At 54.7% G+C, this 16,808-nt stretch overlaps 2 protein-coding genes across 2 annotated transcripts; both read left to right on the top strand.

Moving 5' to 3' along the window:
• Positions 1-4,690: 4,690 nt before the first annotated feature.
• Positions 4,691-7,304, top strand: LOC119249731 (leukocyte immunoglobulin-like receptor subfamily A member 5). Its single transcript, XM_054697385.1, has 5 exons — positions 4,691-4,724; positions 4,853-4,888; positions 5,064-5,348; positions 5,492-5,794; positions 7,067-7,304. The coding sequence occupies exons 1-5, from the start codon at positions 4,691-4,693 to the stop codon at positions 7,237-7,239; spliced, it is 831 nt and encodes a 276-aa protein (XP_054553360.1). The 3' UTR covers positions 7,240-7,304.
• A 1,291-nt stretch (positions 7,305-8,595) lies between these two features.
• Positions 8,596-11,160, top strand: LOC119249732 (leukocyte immunoglobulin-like receptor subfamily A member 5). Its single transcript, XM_054697536.1, has 5 exons — positions 8,596-8,650; positions 8,773-8,808; positions 8,984-9,268; positions 9,409-9,711; positions 10,982-11,160. The coding sequence occupies exons 1-5, from the start codon at positions 8,617-8,619 to the stop codon at positions 11,158-11,160; spliced, it is 837 nt and encodes a 278-aa protein (XP_054553511.1). The 5' UTR covers positions 8,596-8,616.
• The last annotated feature ends 5,648 nt before the right edge of the window (positions 11,161-16,808 follow it).

Raw genomic sequence — 16,808 nt, 5'->3', positions numbered from 1 at the left:
AAAGAAAAATACCGGATGGTCTCACTCATAGCAGGAATCTAGAAAACTTAAATAAGGGACCAGGAAAATGAAAAACTATAAGAAAGTGAAAATCAAAATCAACAAAAAACTATGAACCAGAGACACTTTTAGGGGGGCGGGGGCGGGAGGGGAGGGATTGGGGTCAGAATGGGGGGCGGCAATTGTATGGGGAATATAACAATAAAATTTATAAAAAAAAAAAAAAAAAAATCTCAGCTCTATCGAGTCATCACCAGCCACCGCAGCAGACCTCTCCTGCCTCCCCGCTGGCCCCCTCAGCAGTGCATTTCAGTGGATCCGCCTGTTCTGCTCCCCACTCTGTCTTTGGTGAGTCCTCTCATCCCCACAGCACTGGCCTACTCCCCAGTTCTTGATTGCATAAATAAGTAAAATTAAATCTTTTTTTTAAAAAATGACAAAATCCTATCATTCATGAACATGACAATCCTGGGTGGCATCGTGCTCGGTGGATAAGCCAGAAGCAGAAGGAGAAATGTTTCATAATCTTGCTCGTATCTTGCTCCATTGAAAAGCTTCTAAGTCGTAGAAACAGCGCAAAATGGTGTTTTCCAGGGGCTGGTGTTTTCCAGTGATCCGGCCGTGCCTCGTCCTGCGCCATCTCCGTGCCCCCATTCCAGGGGCGCATCTGTACAGCCCGGCCCCTGAGGGCCCACATTGGTCAGAGGCCACAGATGTCTGTAGTGCAGGAGGGCCACGTTCTGAGGTGCAGTGCCCAGGATGTGACTCTCTGTATGCTGTACTACATACCTCTGACAGGTTTGAAGAACAGATTTTGAATGTTCTCATCACAGGAAAAAACGGCAGTGATATATGGGGGGCAGTTTAAGAGTCAGGCTGGGACAGCATCTCACACCGTATTTGTGCATCAATGAGTCGCACTGTTCATGGCAAGTGTATGCAATTTTTGTCATCTCGTCCTCTAAGTTGCAGGGAAAAGAACCCAAGGCTGTAATAATGAACTGGGGCGTGTATTTGTGAGGAATGAATAAAAAAGATCAAGGGCAGCTGCTCCAGTCCGCTAGGCTGCCATCGCAAACACACAGCCTGGCTCCCAGAAAAGCAATGATGTTCCCGGGTTCTGGAGGCCAGAGGCCCAGGGTGGGAGGGTGAGTTTCCTGGCGGCCTCTCTCCTGCGTGAGGAACAGCAGCCTTCTCTCTGGGATCAGAGGCGCCCTCCTCCATGTGTGTGGGGTGATCCCAGGTGGCTCCTCCTATCAGGACACTAACCTGTCTGAGCTGGCGCCCTCTGTACCCTCAGTCAACTGGAATTGTGTCCTGAGATCCCCAAGCATGGAGGTGGGGGGTTGGGGGGGGGGTTAAGGCTTCAGCACCGACGTGGGGAGGACACAGACTCAACGCCCCGTCTTCTGCAAGCAGGATGCATCCATCTCATGGTGTCTGCACAGCGCCACGCATTCGGGCATCAGCGATGGAGCCAAAACCCCGAAGTCTCATCTACATCCGGTCTACACCGGACACGAGTGAGACTTGGGGTGAGGCTTATCCAGGGCAAATTCCTCTGCACCTGTGGGCCAACGCCCCACACAGATGCCTGCATCCAAAATGCAACTGCAGGCCACGGAAAGGAGAGCCCCATCCCCAGGGAAGGCCAGGAAGGAGATGGGCAGGGCCAGCTCCTTGGCATCTAGCAAGGCTCCTCCGTCACATCTTGACCCCAGACCCCTCCTCTTGGGCTCCATGCTCCGTTCCCCAGGCCCCCTGGGGCGGCAGGACCCTCAGGGGGCCGGGAGCCTCCTCCAGGCGGGAGCAGAGGCACCTGCCCCATGGACACCCAGCAGGCAGCCCTGCGTGGCCCTGACCCTCTCCGGGGTCCCTGTTTTGCAGCCACCCCAGGCTGGGTAGTTTCATGGTCGGTTCTCGCAGAGGTAAGAGATTTTCGAGCATTCGGTGCCTGGTGACAGCCTCAATGCTGAGTCAGGGGACCGACCAGCTCTCGCGCAGTGTCCTCCGGCTCTCTGCCCTGTCCTGTGGTTCCGCCTCAGGGTGACGCACCCTCATGCCCTCTGGGGCCCACCCAGGCATCACCACGTGTGTATGAGCACGCCCGGAGCCCCAGGCCCGGGCTCCATCATCACAGGTGCGCGCGCGAGCCCGCAGGTGCCGGCCATGATGCTAAAGGCGGGAAGGCGGGAAGGCGGGAAGGCCTGACCACGTCACTCACCCCATCCCGCTCCCCGAAGGATGACCCCCGTTTGAGCCAAATACCTGCGTGGTCCGCCCTGTGGGCCGGCAGTGCCTCATCCTGCGCCACCTCCCACCTCCGTGCCCCCTTTCCAGGGGCGCGTCTGCACAGCCCGGCGCTGCGTGGAGACGGGGTCCGCGCCCGGGCCTCCTCTCTCCTGGGCGTGCAGGGGCGACGCGCAGCGGCCTCCTCCGGGGTTTTGGCTCCGGGTGCATGAGCTGAGGGCTCAGTCCCCGGCTTCCCCCTCCGCTGGATTTACTGCGCCTCCCCGGGAGCACCCAGGCCACAGAGGCCACTGGCGTTTACGGACGGGAGAGCGAGGCGGGAGGGTCCAGCCGGATGCCAAGAGCGCGTTCCCTGGCGTGGGAGGGGCGTGCACTGGGTGGGGTTCCCAGGTCAGGGGCGCGTCTCTGTCTTCTGAATCAGGCCCTCGCAGACATCACCCGAGCTTTTCTTTTCTTTTTTTTTTTTTAAATTTATACAAGCACTGGGCACAGTCAGCAGCGCGGGAGGGTGAGAGAATTCACCAGAGCCAGAGCAGGGAACAGAACAGGCAGACTTACGAAGTACACTGCTGAGGGGAGCAGCGGGCGCGGCTGGAGAGGTCTGCACGCCATGTGGGATTCCTCGCAGGTGGCTGGGGATCAAACCGGCGCTGCAGAGGCTGCGGGCAGTTTCGCAACCCAGCGCTCAGCCACTACGCCACCAGGGGAGACCCCACCCAAGCTTTTCTGAGGACGGTTGGGTGAGATTCTCCACCTCATGGGTTTCATTTTAGGTTGAAATCCTTCCAGAGAAGATCTTAGTGGACTTTGTCTACTTTAGATTAAGTGGGTAGTAGCTCAAAACTTTTTCTCAGTCTCAAGAATAAATAGAAAATCATTATCTTTGAACTATTATTTGAAATCACTTTCTCACTCTCTCTCTTTCTTCCTCTCTCTGCTCTCCAACTTTGTTAAAAATCTCTCACACTAAAGAAATGAAAGAAAATTGTCGATCTAGGCATTGGCCCATCTTTGATTGGGGTGTATATTTGGGATAACCCCTTGTCACATGCTCTGGGAACTATCGTCCACCATTCTGCAGGATCCTTTGTTTCTGTGATTTTCTTTTAGATTCAAAAAGTTTTTAATTTACTTCATCCCGCTGGTTATCTGCTTCCATCTCCCTTGCTGCTGGGCTGTGTCCCTGGGGCTGGCTCTGGATTGATGTCCTGGAAGGTGCCCTCTTGTTTTCTTTAATTGTTTTATGACTTTGGTTCTTATATCTTTAATCTACTTTGAAAAATATTGTGTATGGATTAACTTACAGATGTTTATCTTCGTCAAACAATTCCCACTCTTCGTCATAGGCCAGTATGAAAACTTAAGGGTGATCAAGAGACAAAAATCAGATTCCAATTTAGCAAATAAACAATAAAATAATGGGCCTCCCTGGTGGTGCAGGGGATTAAGCACCATATATGAAGCAATCTGTAGCCTCTGCAGCACAAGTTCAGTCCCCAGGTGGCCAGGGAGAAACCCACACGGCGAGGCAGACCTCTTCTATCTTGCCCGCTGCGCCCCTCAGTGGTGTATTTCAGTCAGTCTGCCTGTTCTGCTCCCCACTCTGTCTCTGGTGGATCCTCTCGTCCCCCCGCATCTCTGGCCTGTACCCCAGCTCTTGTATGCATAAAAATAAACAAATCTTTAAAAAAAACACCCTTTTAAAAAAAAAACAATGAAATAACATTGACAAATGCGAAAATAATCTGACCATGAACGTACTCAATTCACACAATTAGTGGATTGTATACAAATACTGAATTACAGATCAACTTTCCTAAATTACTAAAGTTCTAACCCATTCCCTAATCCAACAATTTTAGGAGAAATCCCAGGAAGGGAGGGGAGTCAGCGCCAGGGGGCAGGAGTGACTCACCAGGGCGGTGAGGGTGGAGGCTGTTGCAAGAAAAAAGAGAAGTGGTGAGAGGCTGTGAACAGAGAAGCCACACTCAGGCAGGAGAGGCCCAGTCTCCCCTGTGCCCCTGAGTGTCCCCCTGGGCAGTTGTCCATGACCTGGCCTGACACTCAGGTGGACAATAACCGGGGTCTCATGACCTCAGCTCTGCAGGGGGCAGGGACCCTCCCTGAGCTACTCCAGGGCCTGGGGACCCTGTCCAGGGTGAGGACCACAGGATGTGCTGGTGGACGGGGGGAGAGTGAGGGCACCCAGGAGAGGCTCTGAGGGAGGACATGCTGTAGGTCTGCCTCCACACATGGGGCACCTCAGGAAAGATAAAACCACAGCTGGGCACCTGGAGGACAGTTCCTCTTCCTGTGGGGACATAACTTGACAAATCCATGACAGGAAGGAACAATCACCAATGTCGCCAGCCGTGTGTCTGTCCATCCTGTCGGCACCCTGGGCCCTCCATCCATACAGCCAGGTCACAGAGACAACGCCATGACCCCCAGCCTCACGGCCCTGCTCTGCCTGGGTGAGTGTGAGGAGGGAGGGGTGCCCTGGTCTGGAGGCCCCATGGCCAGGCCTGGTCTGTCAGGGGACCCAGGACTCGGGAGGCTCTGTCAGGACTCGGGGCAGGCATCTCACTGGCCTCTCTTCCAGGGCTGAGTGTGGGCCCCGGGACCCCAGAGCAGGCAGGTGAGTCTGTGCCCAGGTGTCCCAGGTCCCGCCTCCTCACTGGGGAGGGGCCATCCCTGGGCAGCTGGGGTGGAGACAGCAGGTCTGGGGTGATGAAGGGAACATCTGGGAGGGTCTGGGCTGGGGGCTGGGAACTGGGGTGGGGATGCCTGTGACCACCTCTGATTCCTTCCAGGGGCCCTGCCCAAACCCACCCTCTGGGCTGAACCAGGCTCTGTGATCCCTTTGGATAGTCCAGTGACCATCTGGTGTCAGGGGGCCCCAGGGGCCCAGGAGTTTTATCTGTATAAAGAGGGAAGCTCAGACTCCTGGGACAGAGAGAACCCACTGCTGCCCGGGGACAAGGCCCAGTTCCGCATCCCACACATGACACGTGACTCTGCAGGGAGGTATCGGTGTCTCTATCACAGCCCCACTGGCTGGCTAGACCGCAGTGACCCCCTGGAGCTGGTGGTGACAGGTGAGAGCACACTCAGGGGTTCAGCCTCAAGCTCTGCCCTCAGGGAGGGGGTCTGCTCTCAGGGTGTCTCCCCTCTGACAGCTCAGCCCTTCGGGGGTGTGAGTGTAGGGAGCCCCATTTAATACAGTCTCCCCATTTCCTAGGATCTTACCCCAAACCCAGCCTCTCAGCCCTGCCGAGCCCTGTGGTGACCTCAGGAGGGAACGTGACCCTCCAGTGTGGCTCAGGGCAGGGATTCGACAGCTTCCGTCTGACTGAGGAAGGAGAACCCAGTTCCTCCTGGACCCTGGACTCACAGCGACTCCCCAGTGGGCAGGTCCAGGCCCTTTTCCCCATGGGCCCCATGACCCTCAGTCACAGGTGGCTGTTCAGGTGCTATGGCTACTACAAGAGCACCCCGCAGGTGTGGTCATTCCCCAGTGAGCCCCTGGAGCTCCTGGTCTCAGGTGAGTGTCCCCAGGTCTGTCCTCTCTGTGTCCCCTGATCAGCTCAGGGTCCTGTCCAGGTGACCCCCTCTTGGCTATGAGTGAGAGGGTTGCAAGGAGGGTCACCCTGACTGGCCCAACTCTCAGAGGGTGGAGGCCAAGAGGGTGCACCCACTTCTCCCCTTGAACATTCCATTGCCAGGTGTTTCCAGGGGTTCCGAGGGGGGCTTTGGGGATCACGGGGTAGAAACAAAAGGAGAGTGAACAGATTCTGGGTCTCAGGGAAGCTCCAGCCCCTCCATCCTCTTGTCTTTTCCCAGGATCTTCTGGGGGCCCCAGCCCCCCAGCCCCTGGACCCAACCTGACAACTTTTGAGTCACTGGGGTCTACTCAGTGGGGGAGAGAGGTCTCCCCTGGGGAGGTCAGGGGCCTTAGCAGAGAGGACGCTGCCCGGCCTTGCTCTCTGAGGTGGGGCTTGGGGTGAACCGGGTATATCCAGGCTCCCTGATGGAGATGCTGGAAGCTGCCCTGGGGTCTGGCCTCTGAGTCTCCCCTTGTCAGAGAGGACCTGCCCAGCCCTCAGGTCTGACTCACGGGGTGAGCCAAGCAGAGACACATGAGGTGTGGCCTTCCCTGCACCCCGCGTCCTATCAAAGGAAAAAGGTCAAAGTCACCAAAACAAGCCGGGGCGGGGGTCAGACTGCAGGGTGCATGTCCTCCCTGCGGCTCTCGGCCTGGCCTGGGCACGCCCCGTCCCTCTGAGCCCAGCCCCTTGTCTGTGGTGTGTCCCCTGAGGTCCTCTACCTGGGACGGGCCCGTCAGGAAGTGGCCGTCATAGCTCATACAGATAAACACGGAATATCTGACAGCCCCGTGTGTGCTTTGGGGTCTGCAGCCAAGAAGGGGTCTTGACTGACAGGGGGCTGGGGAGGGCAGAGGCCAGCCCACGCAGACCTGCTGCGGCGCTCCGTCCCCTGGCGTCTCTGAGGGGCTGTGAGGGATGAGACGGAGAGGAGGTGCGTAGGGTCTCGCTAAAGAAGAGGGCAGGCCCAGGGGACAGGGGACAGGCCGTCCGCCAGGTGAGGACCCCGCAGCCCAGAGCAGTGTCCTCTGGGGCAGCATGACAGAGCACAGGGCCCAGTGGGCAAGGGTTGCCAGGGCAGAGGAGTCTGCAGCCCCGCAGGGAGGGGCTGGTCGGATGGAGAAGGACCCTCCCCACGTCACCCCATGTCCAGACGGGAGGTGCCCTGGTCCCCTGTGTAACCTGCGTGTCTCTCTCTCCCCCAGGCCCAGCCCCGCACCCGCAGGACTACACGCTGGGGAACCTCCTCCGCCTGGGCGTGGCCGCCTTCCTCCTGCTGGCCCTGGGGGTCCTGCTCTTGGAGGCTCTTCACAGCCACAGGAGGACCCGAGACGCGGCGGGAGGGGGGCCCGGGAGGGGACAAGGCCCCGGCCAGAGCCCATGAGCCTGGAGGTGACTGTGCCCGAGGCCAGAAGCTGGTCTGGGCAGCGCGGGGACTGTCTGTGGGTCCCTGGGAGGTGGAGGGTCCTTGCCGTGAGCAGGTGAAGGTCTGGACCCTCCTGTCATTAAACGCGGGACTCCCCTCCCCACCACGCGCATCAGCTCCATGGCTCCCCTCCTGTCCTGTTCTGTGAATCGGCCTCATCCCACCCGGAAGGCTGGAGCCATGCCCCACACACAGTCGGGCTCAGTGCACCTTCCTGGGACTCAGTTTCTCCCTCTCTAGTCACCACACGCCGTGAGGCCTGCAGCGGAGTCTCCAGCTCCTCAGCTCAACCACACGATCTGGTTTAGCCCATCATCAAACTGGCATCACGAAGAGCATCCCGAGGAGCTAAATCCAGAGGGTGCCCGCGCCCTCTGAGCCCCACAACCTTCCCTTTATTATCAGGGTCCCTGCAGGGTTGCGACCCAGACCTGTTGTCTGAGGTGACAGCTCTGTGCAGACACCCCGGAGGCCCTTCGAACATGGAGGTTTGAAGGTTTGCGAGTCTCTGTGGTGCCTCCGCTGCCTTAATGCCAACATGAAGGTGCCCATGGTAGCGGGGGGATGGGGCGCCACAGCAGGGGCGCAGCCAGAGGGCACTGGTGACCGGAGCTGAGCTGTGCAGAAAGGGAGGAGGGAGGCGCGGCGTAAACCGCATCTGCTGTTGGGGCGAACCCGTCCTCCGGTGTGTCGGTGAGATGCAGACATGAAGTGTTACCCGGGGCCGCGGCCCTTTCTGTCAAAGCTCTCTCTCTCTCTCTCTCTCTCTCTCTCTCTCTCGCCCACGGACACGAGGGGCGTGATGCTTGGTGTGACCTCCCGGAACACTCGGGCGCGTGGACACTGATCCAGGTCCCACGTGCTGGCGTTTCCTCTCCCTGGCACCGCCAGGAGAATGCGATGGTTCCGCGCATACAGGCAGCCCTCGCCCCCGCCCCGGCCACCGCACTCCCTCCTCCAGCCGCCATGCGCCTCAGATGGTGCCAGGGCACCCCCTTGATGCCCTAATGCACACGTGCTGCTGCGTGGTCTTGGGGACTGGGGACCCGGTCCAGGGTGAGGACCACAGGATGTGCTGATGGACGGGCGGAGGGTGAGGAGGCCCAGGAGAGGCCCTGAGGGAGGACACGCCATAGGTCTGCCTCCACACTGGGGCACCTCAGGAAAGTGCTGCAATAAAACCCGAGCAGGGCCCTGGGGACAGTTCCCCTTTCTGATGACTTGACAACCCTATGACAGGAAGGACCAACCCCCTGTGTCCCCACCCGTGTGTCTGTCCATCCTGCCGGCACCCTGGGCCCTCCATCCCCACAGCCAGGTCACAGAGAGGACGCCATGACCCCCAGCCTCACGGCCCTGCTCTGCCTGGGTGAGTGTGAGGAGGGAGGGGCGCCCTGGGCTGGAGGCCCCATGGTCAGGCCCCAGGACTCGGGAGGCTCCTGAGGAGGCTGTCAGGACTCGGGGCAGGCCTCTCACTGGCCTCTCTTCCAGGGCTGAGTGTGGGCCCCTGGACCCCAGAGCAGGCAGGTGAGTCTGTGCCCAGGTGTCCCGGGCCCCGCCTGCTCACTGGGGAGGGGCCACCCCTGGGCAGCTGGGGTGGAGACAGCAGGTCTGGGGTGATGGAGGGAACATCTGGGAGGGTCTGGGCTGGGGGCTGGGAACAGGGGTGGGGACGCCTGTGACAGCCTCTGATTCCTTCCAGGGGCGCTGCCCAAACCCACCCTCTGGGCTGAGCCAGGCTCTCTCATCCCCTTGGATAGTCCAGTGACCATCTGGTGTCAGGGGGCCCCGGAGGCCCAGGAGTTTTATCTGTTTAAAGAGGGAAGCTCAGCGCCCTGGGACAGACAGAACCCACTGGTGCCCGGGGACAAGGCCCAGTTCCGCATCCCACACATAACACGTGACGCTGCAGGGAGATATTTCTGTGTCTATCACAGCCCCACTGGCTGGCTAGAGGGCAGTGACCCCCTGGAGCTGGTGGTGACAGGTGAGAGCACACTCTGGGTCCAGCCTCAGGCTCTGCCCTCAGGGAGGGGGTCTGCTCTCATGGTGTCTCCCCCCTCACAGCCCAGCCCTTCGGGGATGTGAGTGTGGGGAGACCCATTTAATACAGTCTCCCTTTCCTAGGATCTTACCCCAAACCCAGCCTCTCAGCCCTGCCGAGCCCTGTGGTGACCTCAGGAGGGAACGTGACCCTCCAGTGTGGCTCAGGGCAGGGATTCGACAGCTTCCGTCTGACTGAGGAAGGAGAACCCAGTTCCTCCTGGACCCTGGACTCACAGCGACTCCCCAGTGGGCAGGTCCAGACCCTTTTCCCCGTGGGCCCCATGACCCCCAGTCACAGGTGGCTGTTCAGGTGCTATGGCTACTACAAGAGCACCCCACAGGTGTGGTCATTCCCCAGTGAGCCCCTGGAGCTCCTGGTCTCAGGTGAGTGTCCCCAGGTCTGTCCTCTCTGTGTCCCCTGATCAGCTCAGGGTCCTGTCCAGGTGACCCCCTCTTGGCTATGAGTGAGAGGGTTGCAAGGAGGGTCACCCTGACTGGCCCAACTCTCAGAGGGTGGAGGCCAAGAGGGTGCACCCACTTCTCCCCTTGAACATTCCATTGCCAGGTGTTTCCAGGGGTTCCGAGGGGGGCTTTGGGGATCACGGGGTAGAAACAAAAGGAGAGTGAACAGATTCTGGGTCTCGGGGAAGCTCCAGCCCCTCCATCCTCTTGTCTTTTCCCAGGATCTTCTGGGGGCCCCAGCCCCCCAGCCCCTGGACCCAACCTGACAACTTTTGAGTCACTGGGGTCTACTCAGTGGGGGAGAAAGGTCTCCCCTGGGGAGGTCAGGGGCCTTAGCAGAGAGGACGCTGCCCGGCCTTGCTCTCTGAGGTGGGGCTTGGGGTGAACCGGGTATATCCAGGCTCCCTGATGGAGATGCTGGAAGCTGCCCTGGGGTCTGGCCTCTGAGTCTCCCCTTGTCAGAGAGGACCTGCCCAGCCCTCAGGTCTGACTCATGGGGTGAGCCAAGCAGGGACACATGAGGTGTGGCCTTCCCTGCACCCCGCGTCCTATCAAAGGAAAAAGGTCAAAGTCACCAAAACAAGCCGGGGCGGGGGTCAGACTGCAGGGTGCATGTCCTCCCTGCGGCTCTCGGCCTGGCCTGGGCACGCCCCGTCCCTCTGAGCCCAGCCCCTTGTCTGTGGTGTGTCCCCTGAGGTCCTCTACCTGGGACGGGCCCGTCAGGAAGTGGCCGTCATAGCTCATACAGATAAACACGGAATATCTGACAGCCCCGTGTGTGCTTTGGGGTCTGCAGCCAAGAAGGGGTCTTGACTGACAGGGGGCTGGGGAGGGCAGAGGCCAGCCCACGCAGACCTGCTGCGGGCGCTCCGTCCCCTGGCGTCTCTGAGGGGCTGTGAGGGATGAGACGGAGAGGAGGTGCGTAGGGTCTCGCTAAAGAAGAGGGCAGGCCCAGGGGACAGGGGACAGGCCGTCCACCAGGTGAGGACCCCGCAGCCCAGAGCAGTGTCCCCTGGGGCAGCATGACAGAACACAGGGCCCCAGCGGGGGAGGGTTGCCAGGGCCAGAGGAGTCTGCAGCCCCGCAGGGAGGGGCTGGTCGGATGGAGAAGGACCCTCCCCACGTTCACCCCGTGTCCTGACGGGAGGTGCCCTGGTCCCCTGTGTGACCTGCGTGTCTCTCTCTCCCCCAGGCCCAGCACCGCGCCCCCAGGACTACACGCTGGGGAACCTCATCCGCCTGGGCGTGGCCGCCTTCCTCCTGCTGGCCCTGGGGGTCCTGCTCTTGGAGGCTCTTCACAGCCACAGGAGGGCCCGAGACGCGGCGGGAGGGGGGCCCGGGAGGGGACAAGGCCCCGGCCAGAGCCCATGAGCCTGGAGGTGACTGTGCCCGAGGCCAGAAGCTGGTCTGGGTAGTGCGGGGACTGTCTGCCGGTCCCTGGGAGGTGGAGGGTCCTTGCTGTGAGCAGGTGAAGGTCTGGACCCTGGGCGCGGGCGAGCCCCTCGGGGAGGGAAGAAATGCTGCCCCCTCATCTGAGCGCTTCAACTCTGCGGGACCTGGAGCTGCCGGGGGTGTTCCTCGCACTCGCCTCACCGTGACTTCCTCTGGGCTGGGCGCCGCCCTCTCATCCTCGCCTGGCAGCAGCAGCCGCAGAGCCACAGGCTGGCGGGCTGAGCCTGTGGTCGCCTGTCCGTGGCCGCAGTGACTTGGATGCAACGGATGGGAGAGATTCCACACGGAACGTCCTCTCAGCTCCGCCGACAGGGTCTTCCCGAGACAAGGCCTGATGAAAATGTCAAGAGAAAGAAATGGATCAGACTTTACTCCCGTGCGCATTTGTTGTCTGCTCTCTGATGGGTGGAATATTCAACTGGTTGCTCTCCTGCCCTTTGCCTGTTGATCTGACCCAAGCGCAGGTGCAGGCGTGCCTGTTCCAGCTGTGGGGTCCACTTCCCATGTTCCCCACAACCGGACGCCTGGGACAGGCAGGGCGCCTGGCGGGAGAGGGGGAGGGATCTGTGGGGGCTGTGGAGCAGGGTGGGAGCTGTCTGCCTGCTTGGCCAGAGCTGTCAGGAAGGCCACACAATCCCCTGCAGGTTGGAGTGGGGGACCAGCTCCCTCCCTTCTCTGAGGTGCAGGGACCAGAGCCCCCGCAAGCCTGCGCAGGGATGCTGCAAGGCCAAGGACAGGAGCCAGCCTCCCTCCGCGGGACCCCAGCCTAGCGCAGCGTGAGGTGGGAAGGGTGAGCAGAAGGCCCACCTGGCGCTGTAATGATTATGTGAGGCTGCACACTTGGCACTTAAATTGAAACGCTTCGTGACTTAAATTCCCTGGCACTGTTAGCGGAGAGTGTACACAGAAGCCTGAAATGCTGTGGTTTCCGAGATCCTCATTTTGATGAGGAACCAAACCAAAGTTGCTTTTTATTTTTCCTTTAAGATTTATTTATTTATGCATACAAGATCTGGGGGACAGGCCAGAGATGCGTTGGGGTGAGAGGATTCACCAGAGGCAGAGTGGGGAACATAACAGGCAGACTGACTAAAACACACTGCTGAGGGGAGCCGCGGGCGAGACTGGAGAGTCTGCCGCGCCATGTGGGCAGCTCCCTGGCTAGCTGGGGATCAAACTAATGCTGAAGAGGCTGCAATTGCTTCATAGTGCAGTGCTTAACCCCTTGCACCACCAGGGAGGCCCCAAAGTTGCTCTTTAATTATGTCGTCACACATACATTTCAACACACCAAATATTCAGATACCTGTTTTGAGTTTCTATCATTTTTTATGGGTTTTATTGAAGAGGATACATTCTAAAAAGTAGTTCATAGTTCAAATGACTTGCAGTTTGCAGGAGCCGTAGTGAGTTTAGGTTGGAAATACTGGCTTTGAGTCATCTGACCAGGGAACAGATAGTGTTGAAGAAACAAAGGATTATGGGAGTGTTTATAATAATATTTACAATATTTTAATCTCACAAATATATCTTATATATTACATACAATTCATAAATGTATGTGTTTAAATATACTATTTTAATGATATATAATGTATAAACCATATTTTATATAACCAAAAATTAATATAAGGCAGTATTAATTATTATTTTGGATTTAAATATCTGATGGTCAGAGGAGCAAAGCAAACAAATGCAGCTTCTCATCTGCAGTAATGGATTTCGTAATTTTGTCACTCCCACCTGGATTTGAAACACTGGCTCTTTCCCAATGAACATTCTCCTCAGTTTTTCTCCTCAGAATCTATCTTCTCTGAGGAACACTCACTCACCGATAAACATTTCGAGTCCAATTTGTTCCAATCGTAGCCCTGTCTCCCCCTCAGACACTCTGTCACCAATGTGAAACCGAATAAACTTCAAAAGTGCCAAGATTGGGGGCAGGTCACTGTGTGGGTTCTCGCTCGTGCCGTCAAAATTCTAAGACACCGCTCAGGTTCAGGGTGCACTAACAATGGGTTTTATCAGCAAATGGAAGGTTGGGAACAGGCCACAAATGGCTGGCCGTCTCACCCCTGAGAGTGTGCACGAGGTCCAGTAGTCCCAAACAAAGACCGCTCCTTCAAAATATCACTGTTGCTCCCACTAGGGCCTGCAGCGGTGGCACGCTGGTAGCAGTGCATCAGATTCAACTCGGGATGGCAGCACGAGGGGCTCAGGCAGCACTGCTGAGGAGGCACCACAGCAGCCATGGGCATCAGGGAAGCCCCAGGCGGGACATCGCTCTTCAGGTACACATTACCGGAACTGGACGTGGTCCAAAGACTTCACACTCCGTTGGTCCTAAAGCCTCTTGTGGGTGACATAGCAGCAGCCTTGTGACTACTGTTTCAGATATTTCAGATGATTCCTGCTCAGGGACAAGCCCTCTATTCACATACAAAATACCCAATAGACAATTGTCTTCACTTTCATCTCGGACCTGAGCCTTATCCGGAGAAACTTTGCACCAATATATAATTCAACTATCTATTTTTACAAGCTTCCTGCCTTGATATCAAAGCCTATGGTCCCCAAAATACAGTTCTCCACAAATTTATCATTTCACAATCTCCTTACACAGAGCATACAAAATATTTATATTTATATACACTGATTGTGATACACCCATATTTTTTCTCCAAACAAAATCTGTTTGCAATAGCATTTCTCTTCATTATGATTGAAAAACAACTGAATCTTAAAAAAAAAAAAATTCCAAAGGACATTTATAATAAGATAGCCCTCTAAAGAAACCTGCCATGATGAAAAAAAAAATCAAAAAAATTTTACCTCAGATTTCAACAACAGAAAGTTTCTCTTCAGGAAAAGTCAGCCAAACACATTTATCCAAATGTTATACTGAAGTGACTTTATTGTAGGAAAAAAACACCCAAAACATATTTTTTTTACACCCCCCCTTATTGTGACCGTAATCCCTCTCCCTGGACCCCTTCCCCATAGCGTGTCTCTGGTTTATAGTTGCCTGTTGATTTTGATTTTTTCTTTATTATGGTTAGTCTTTTTCGTGGTCCCTTATTTAAGTCTTCCAAATTCCTGCTATGAGTGAGACCATCTGGTATTTTTCTTTTTCTTTCTGGCTTATTTCGCTGAGCATGAACCCTTCCAGCTCCATCCATGGAGCGCAAATGGCATGAGTTTATCCTTCTTTTTTTTTTTTTTTAAAGATTTATTTATTTATTTATACAAGCACTGGGTACAGTCAGAAGCGCGGGAGGGTGAGAGAATTCACCAGAGCAGAGCAGGGAGCAGAGCAGGCAGAAGGACCGAAGTACATTGCTGAGGGGAGCAGCGGGTAGCAGGAGAGGTCTGCGCCTCCATGTGGGACCCTCGCCTGGTGGCCATGGATCGAACTGGTGCTACAGAGGCTGTGGGCAGCTTCGCACCCCAGCGCTCAACCACTGCGCCACCAGGGAGGCCCGAGGTTATCTTTTTTGATGGCTGAGTAATATTCCATGGTGTATATGTACCACATCTTCTTGATCCAGTCATCTATTTTTGGGCAGTTGGGTTGTTTCCATAGCTTAGCTAGTGTAAATAGTGCTGCTAGAAACATAGGGGTGCAGGTACCTTTTTGAATTAATGATTCTGTGTCCTTTGGGTAAATACCTAGGAGTGGAACTGCTGGATCCTATGGAAGCTCTATCTTTAGCAGGTTGAGGAATCTCCACACAGCTTTCTACTGTGGTTGGACCAGTTTGCACTCCCACTAGCAGTGCAGGAGAGTTCCTTTTTCTCTACAACCTTGCCAACATTTGTTGTTGCTGTTTTTTTTTATATGTGCCATTCTCACTGGTGTGAGATGGTATCTCATGGTAGTTTTGATTTTCACTTCCCTGATTGCAAGTGATGCTGAACCTTTTTTCATATGCCTGTTGGCCATTTGCATTTCCTCTTTGGAGAAGTTTCTTTTTAGCTCTTCTGCCCATTTTTTGACTAGATTATTTTCTTTGTTTCTGTTGAGTCTCATCAGCTCTTTGTTGATTTTTGTGATCAGTCCTTTATCGTTAGTGTTGTGTGCAAAAATTTTCTCCCATTCGGTGCGGTTTCTCTTTGTTTTGGTTACTGTCTCTTTTGCTGTGGATGTTTATCTTTGCCTTCACTATCACTGCTTTGGGTGATGTGTCTGCAAAGATGTTTTTGAGGTATGTTTCATGTTGTGTTTCGCCTATATTTTCATCTATATATTTTATGGTTTCAGGTCTTATGTCTAGTTCTTTAATCCATGTTGAGTTGGTTTTTGTGCATGGTGTGAGGCAGTAGTCAAGCTTCATTCTTTTGCATGTAGAGGCCCATTTTCCCAGTATCATTTATTAAACAAACTTGCTTTGCTCCATGGCATATTTTTTGCTCCTTTGTCAAAGATTAGTTGACCGTAAATCTGTGGGTTTATTTCTGAATTTTCTATTTGGTTCCATTGGTCCGTGTGTCTGTTCTTGTTCCAATACCATGCAGTTTTGATTATTATGGCTTTGGAGTATAGTTTGAAATCTGGGGGTGTGGTGCCTCCATTCCCTGCTTTTTTTCCAGTAGGGCTTTGGCTATTTGGGGTTTTTGGTTGCTCCCTATGAATGTCATCAATACCAGAACATATTTCAAATCATATTTTTTGATACAAGATATATCAGCTCTGGAAATAAAAGGCAAAACAAAATTTGATCTAAGATTTTGCACTATGCAGACATTACACAACAGAAAAAAAAAGCCCAAGAGACATTTCTCCTCAGTTTCTAATCTATAGACAAACTTCACCTCAGAAAGCATTACCCAAAGACATTTCTCCTCAGATTCAATTCTATTTAAAAGTTTCTCCTCAGGAGGGCATGCCCCAAAGATATTTGTCCTCAGATTCTCTCCTAAATAAAAGTTTCACTTCAGGAGAGCATGCCCCAAAAAACATTTTCATCAGAATGTTATATGTATAAAAGATTATCCTCAGGAAAGCATGACCCAAAGACATTTCTCCTCAGTTTCTCTCCTATATGAAACTTTACCTCAGGAGATAATTCCCCAAAGATTTTTCTCCTCAAATACTCTGCTATAGAAAAGTTTCTCCTCAGGAGAGCCTGCCCCAAAGACATTTTTCCTCAGAATCTCTTTTGTGTAAACGTTTCTCCTCAGGAAAGCATGCCCCAAAGACATTTCTCCTCAGATTCTCTCCTATATAAAAGTTTCTCCTCAGTTGAGGATGCCCAAAGACATTTCTCCTCAGATTCTTTCCTATATAAAAGATTCTCCTCAGGAGAGCCTGTCCCATAGATATTTCTCCTCAGATTCTCTCCTATGTAAAAATTTCTCTTCGTGAGAGCCTGCTCCAAAGACATTTTACCTCAGAATGTCTTCTGTATAAAAGTTTCTCCTCAGGAAACATGTCCCAAAGACATTTCTCCTCAGAGCCTCTCCTATAGAGACATTTCACAACAGGAAAGCAAGTCCCAAATGTGTCTGCTCAGATTCTCCCTACATAAAAGTTTTCCTCAGGAGAGCATGCGCCAAAGACATTTATC

Source organism: Talpa occidentalis, unplaced genomic scaffold (assembly GCF_014898055.3).
Source record: "Talpa occidentalis isolate TD23 unplaced genomic scaffold, MPIMG_talOcc4v2.1 talOcc4.17, whole genome shotgun sequence".
NCBI lineage: Eukaryota > Metazoa > Chordata > Mammalia > Eulipotyphla > Talpidae > Talpa > Talpa occidentalis.
This window is presented reverse-complemented; position numbering and strand designations above follow the sequence as displayed.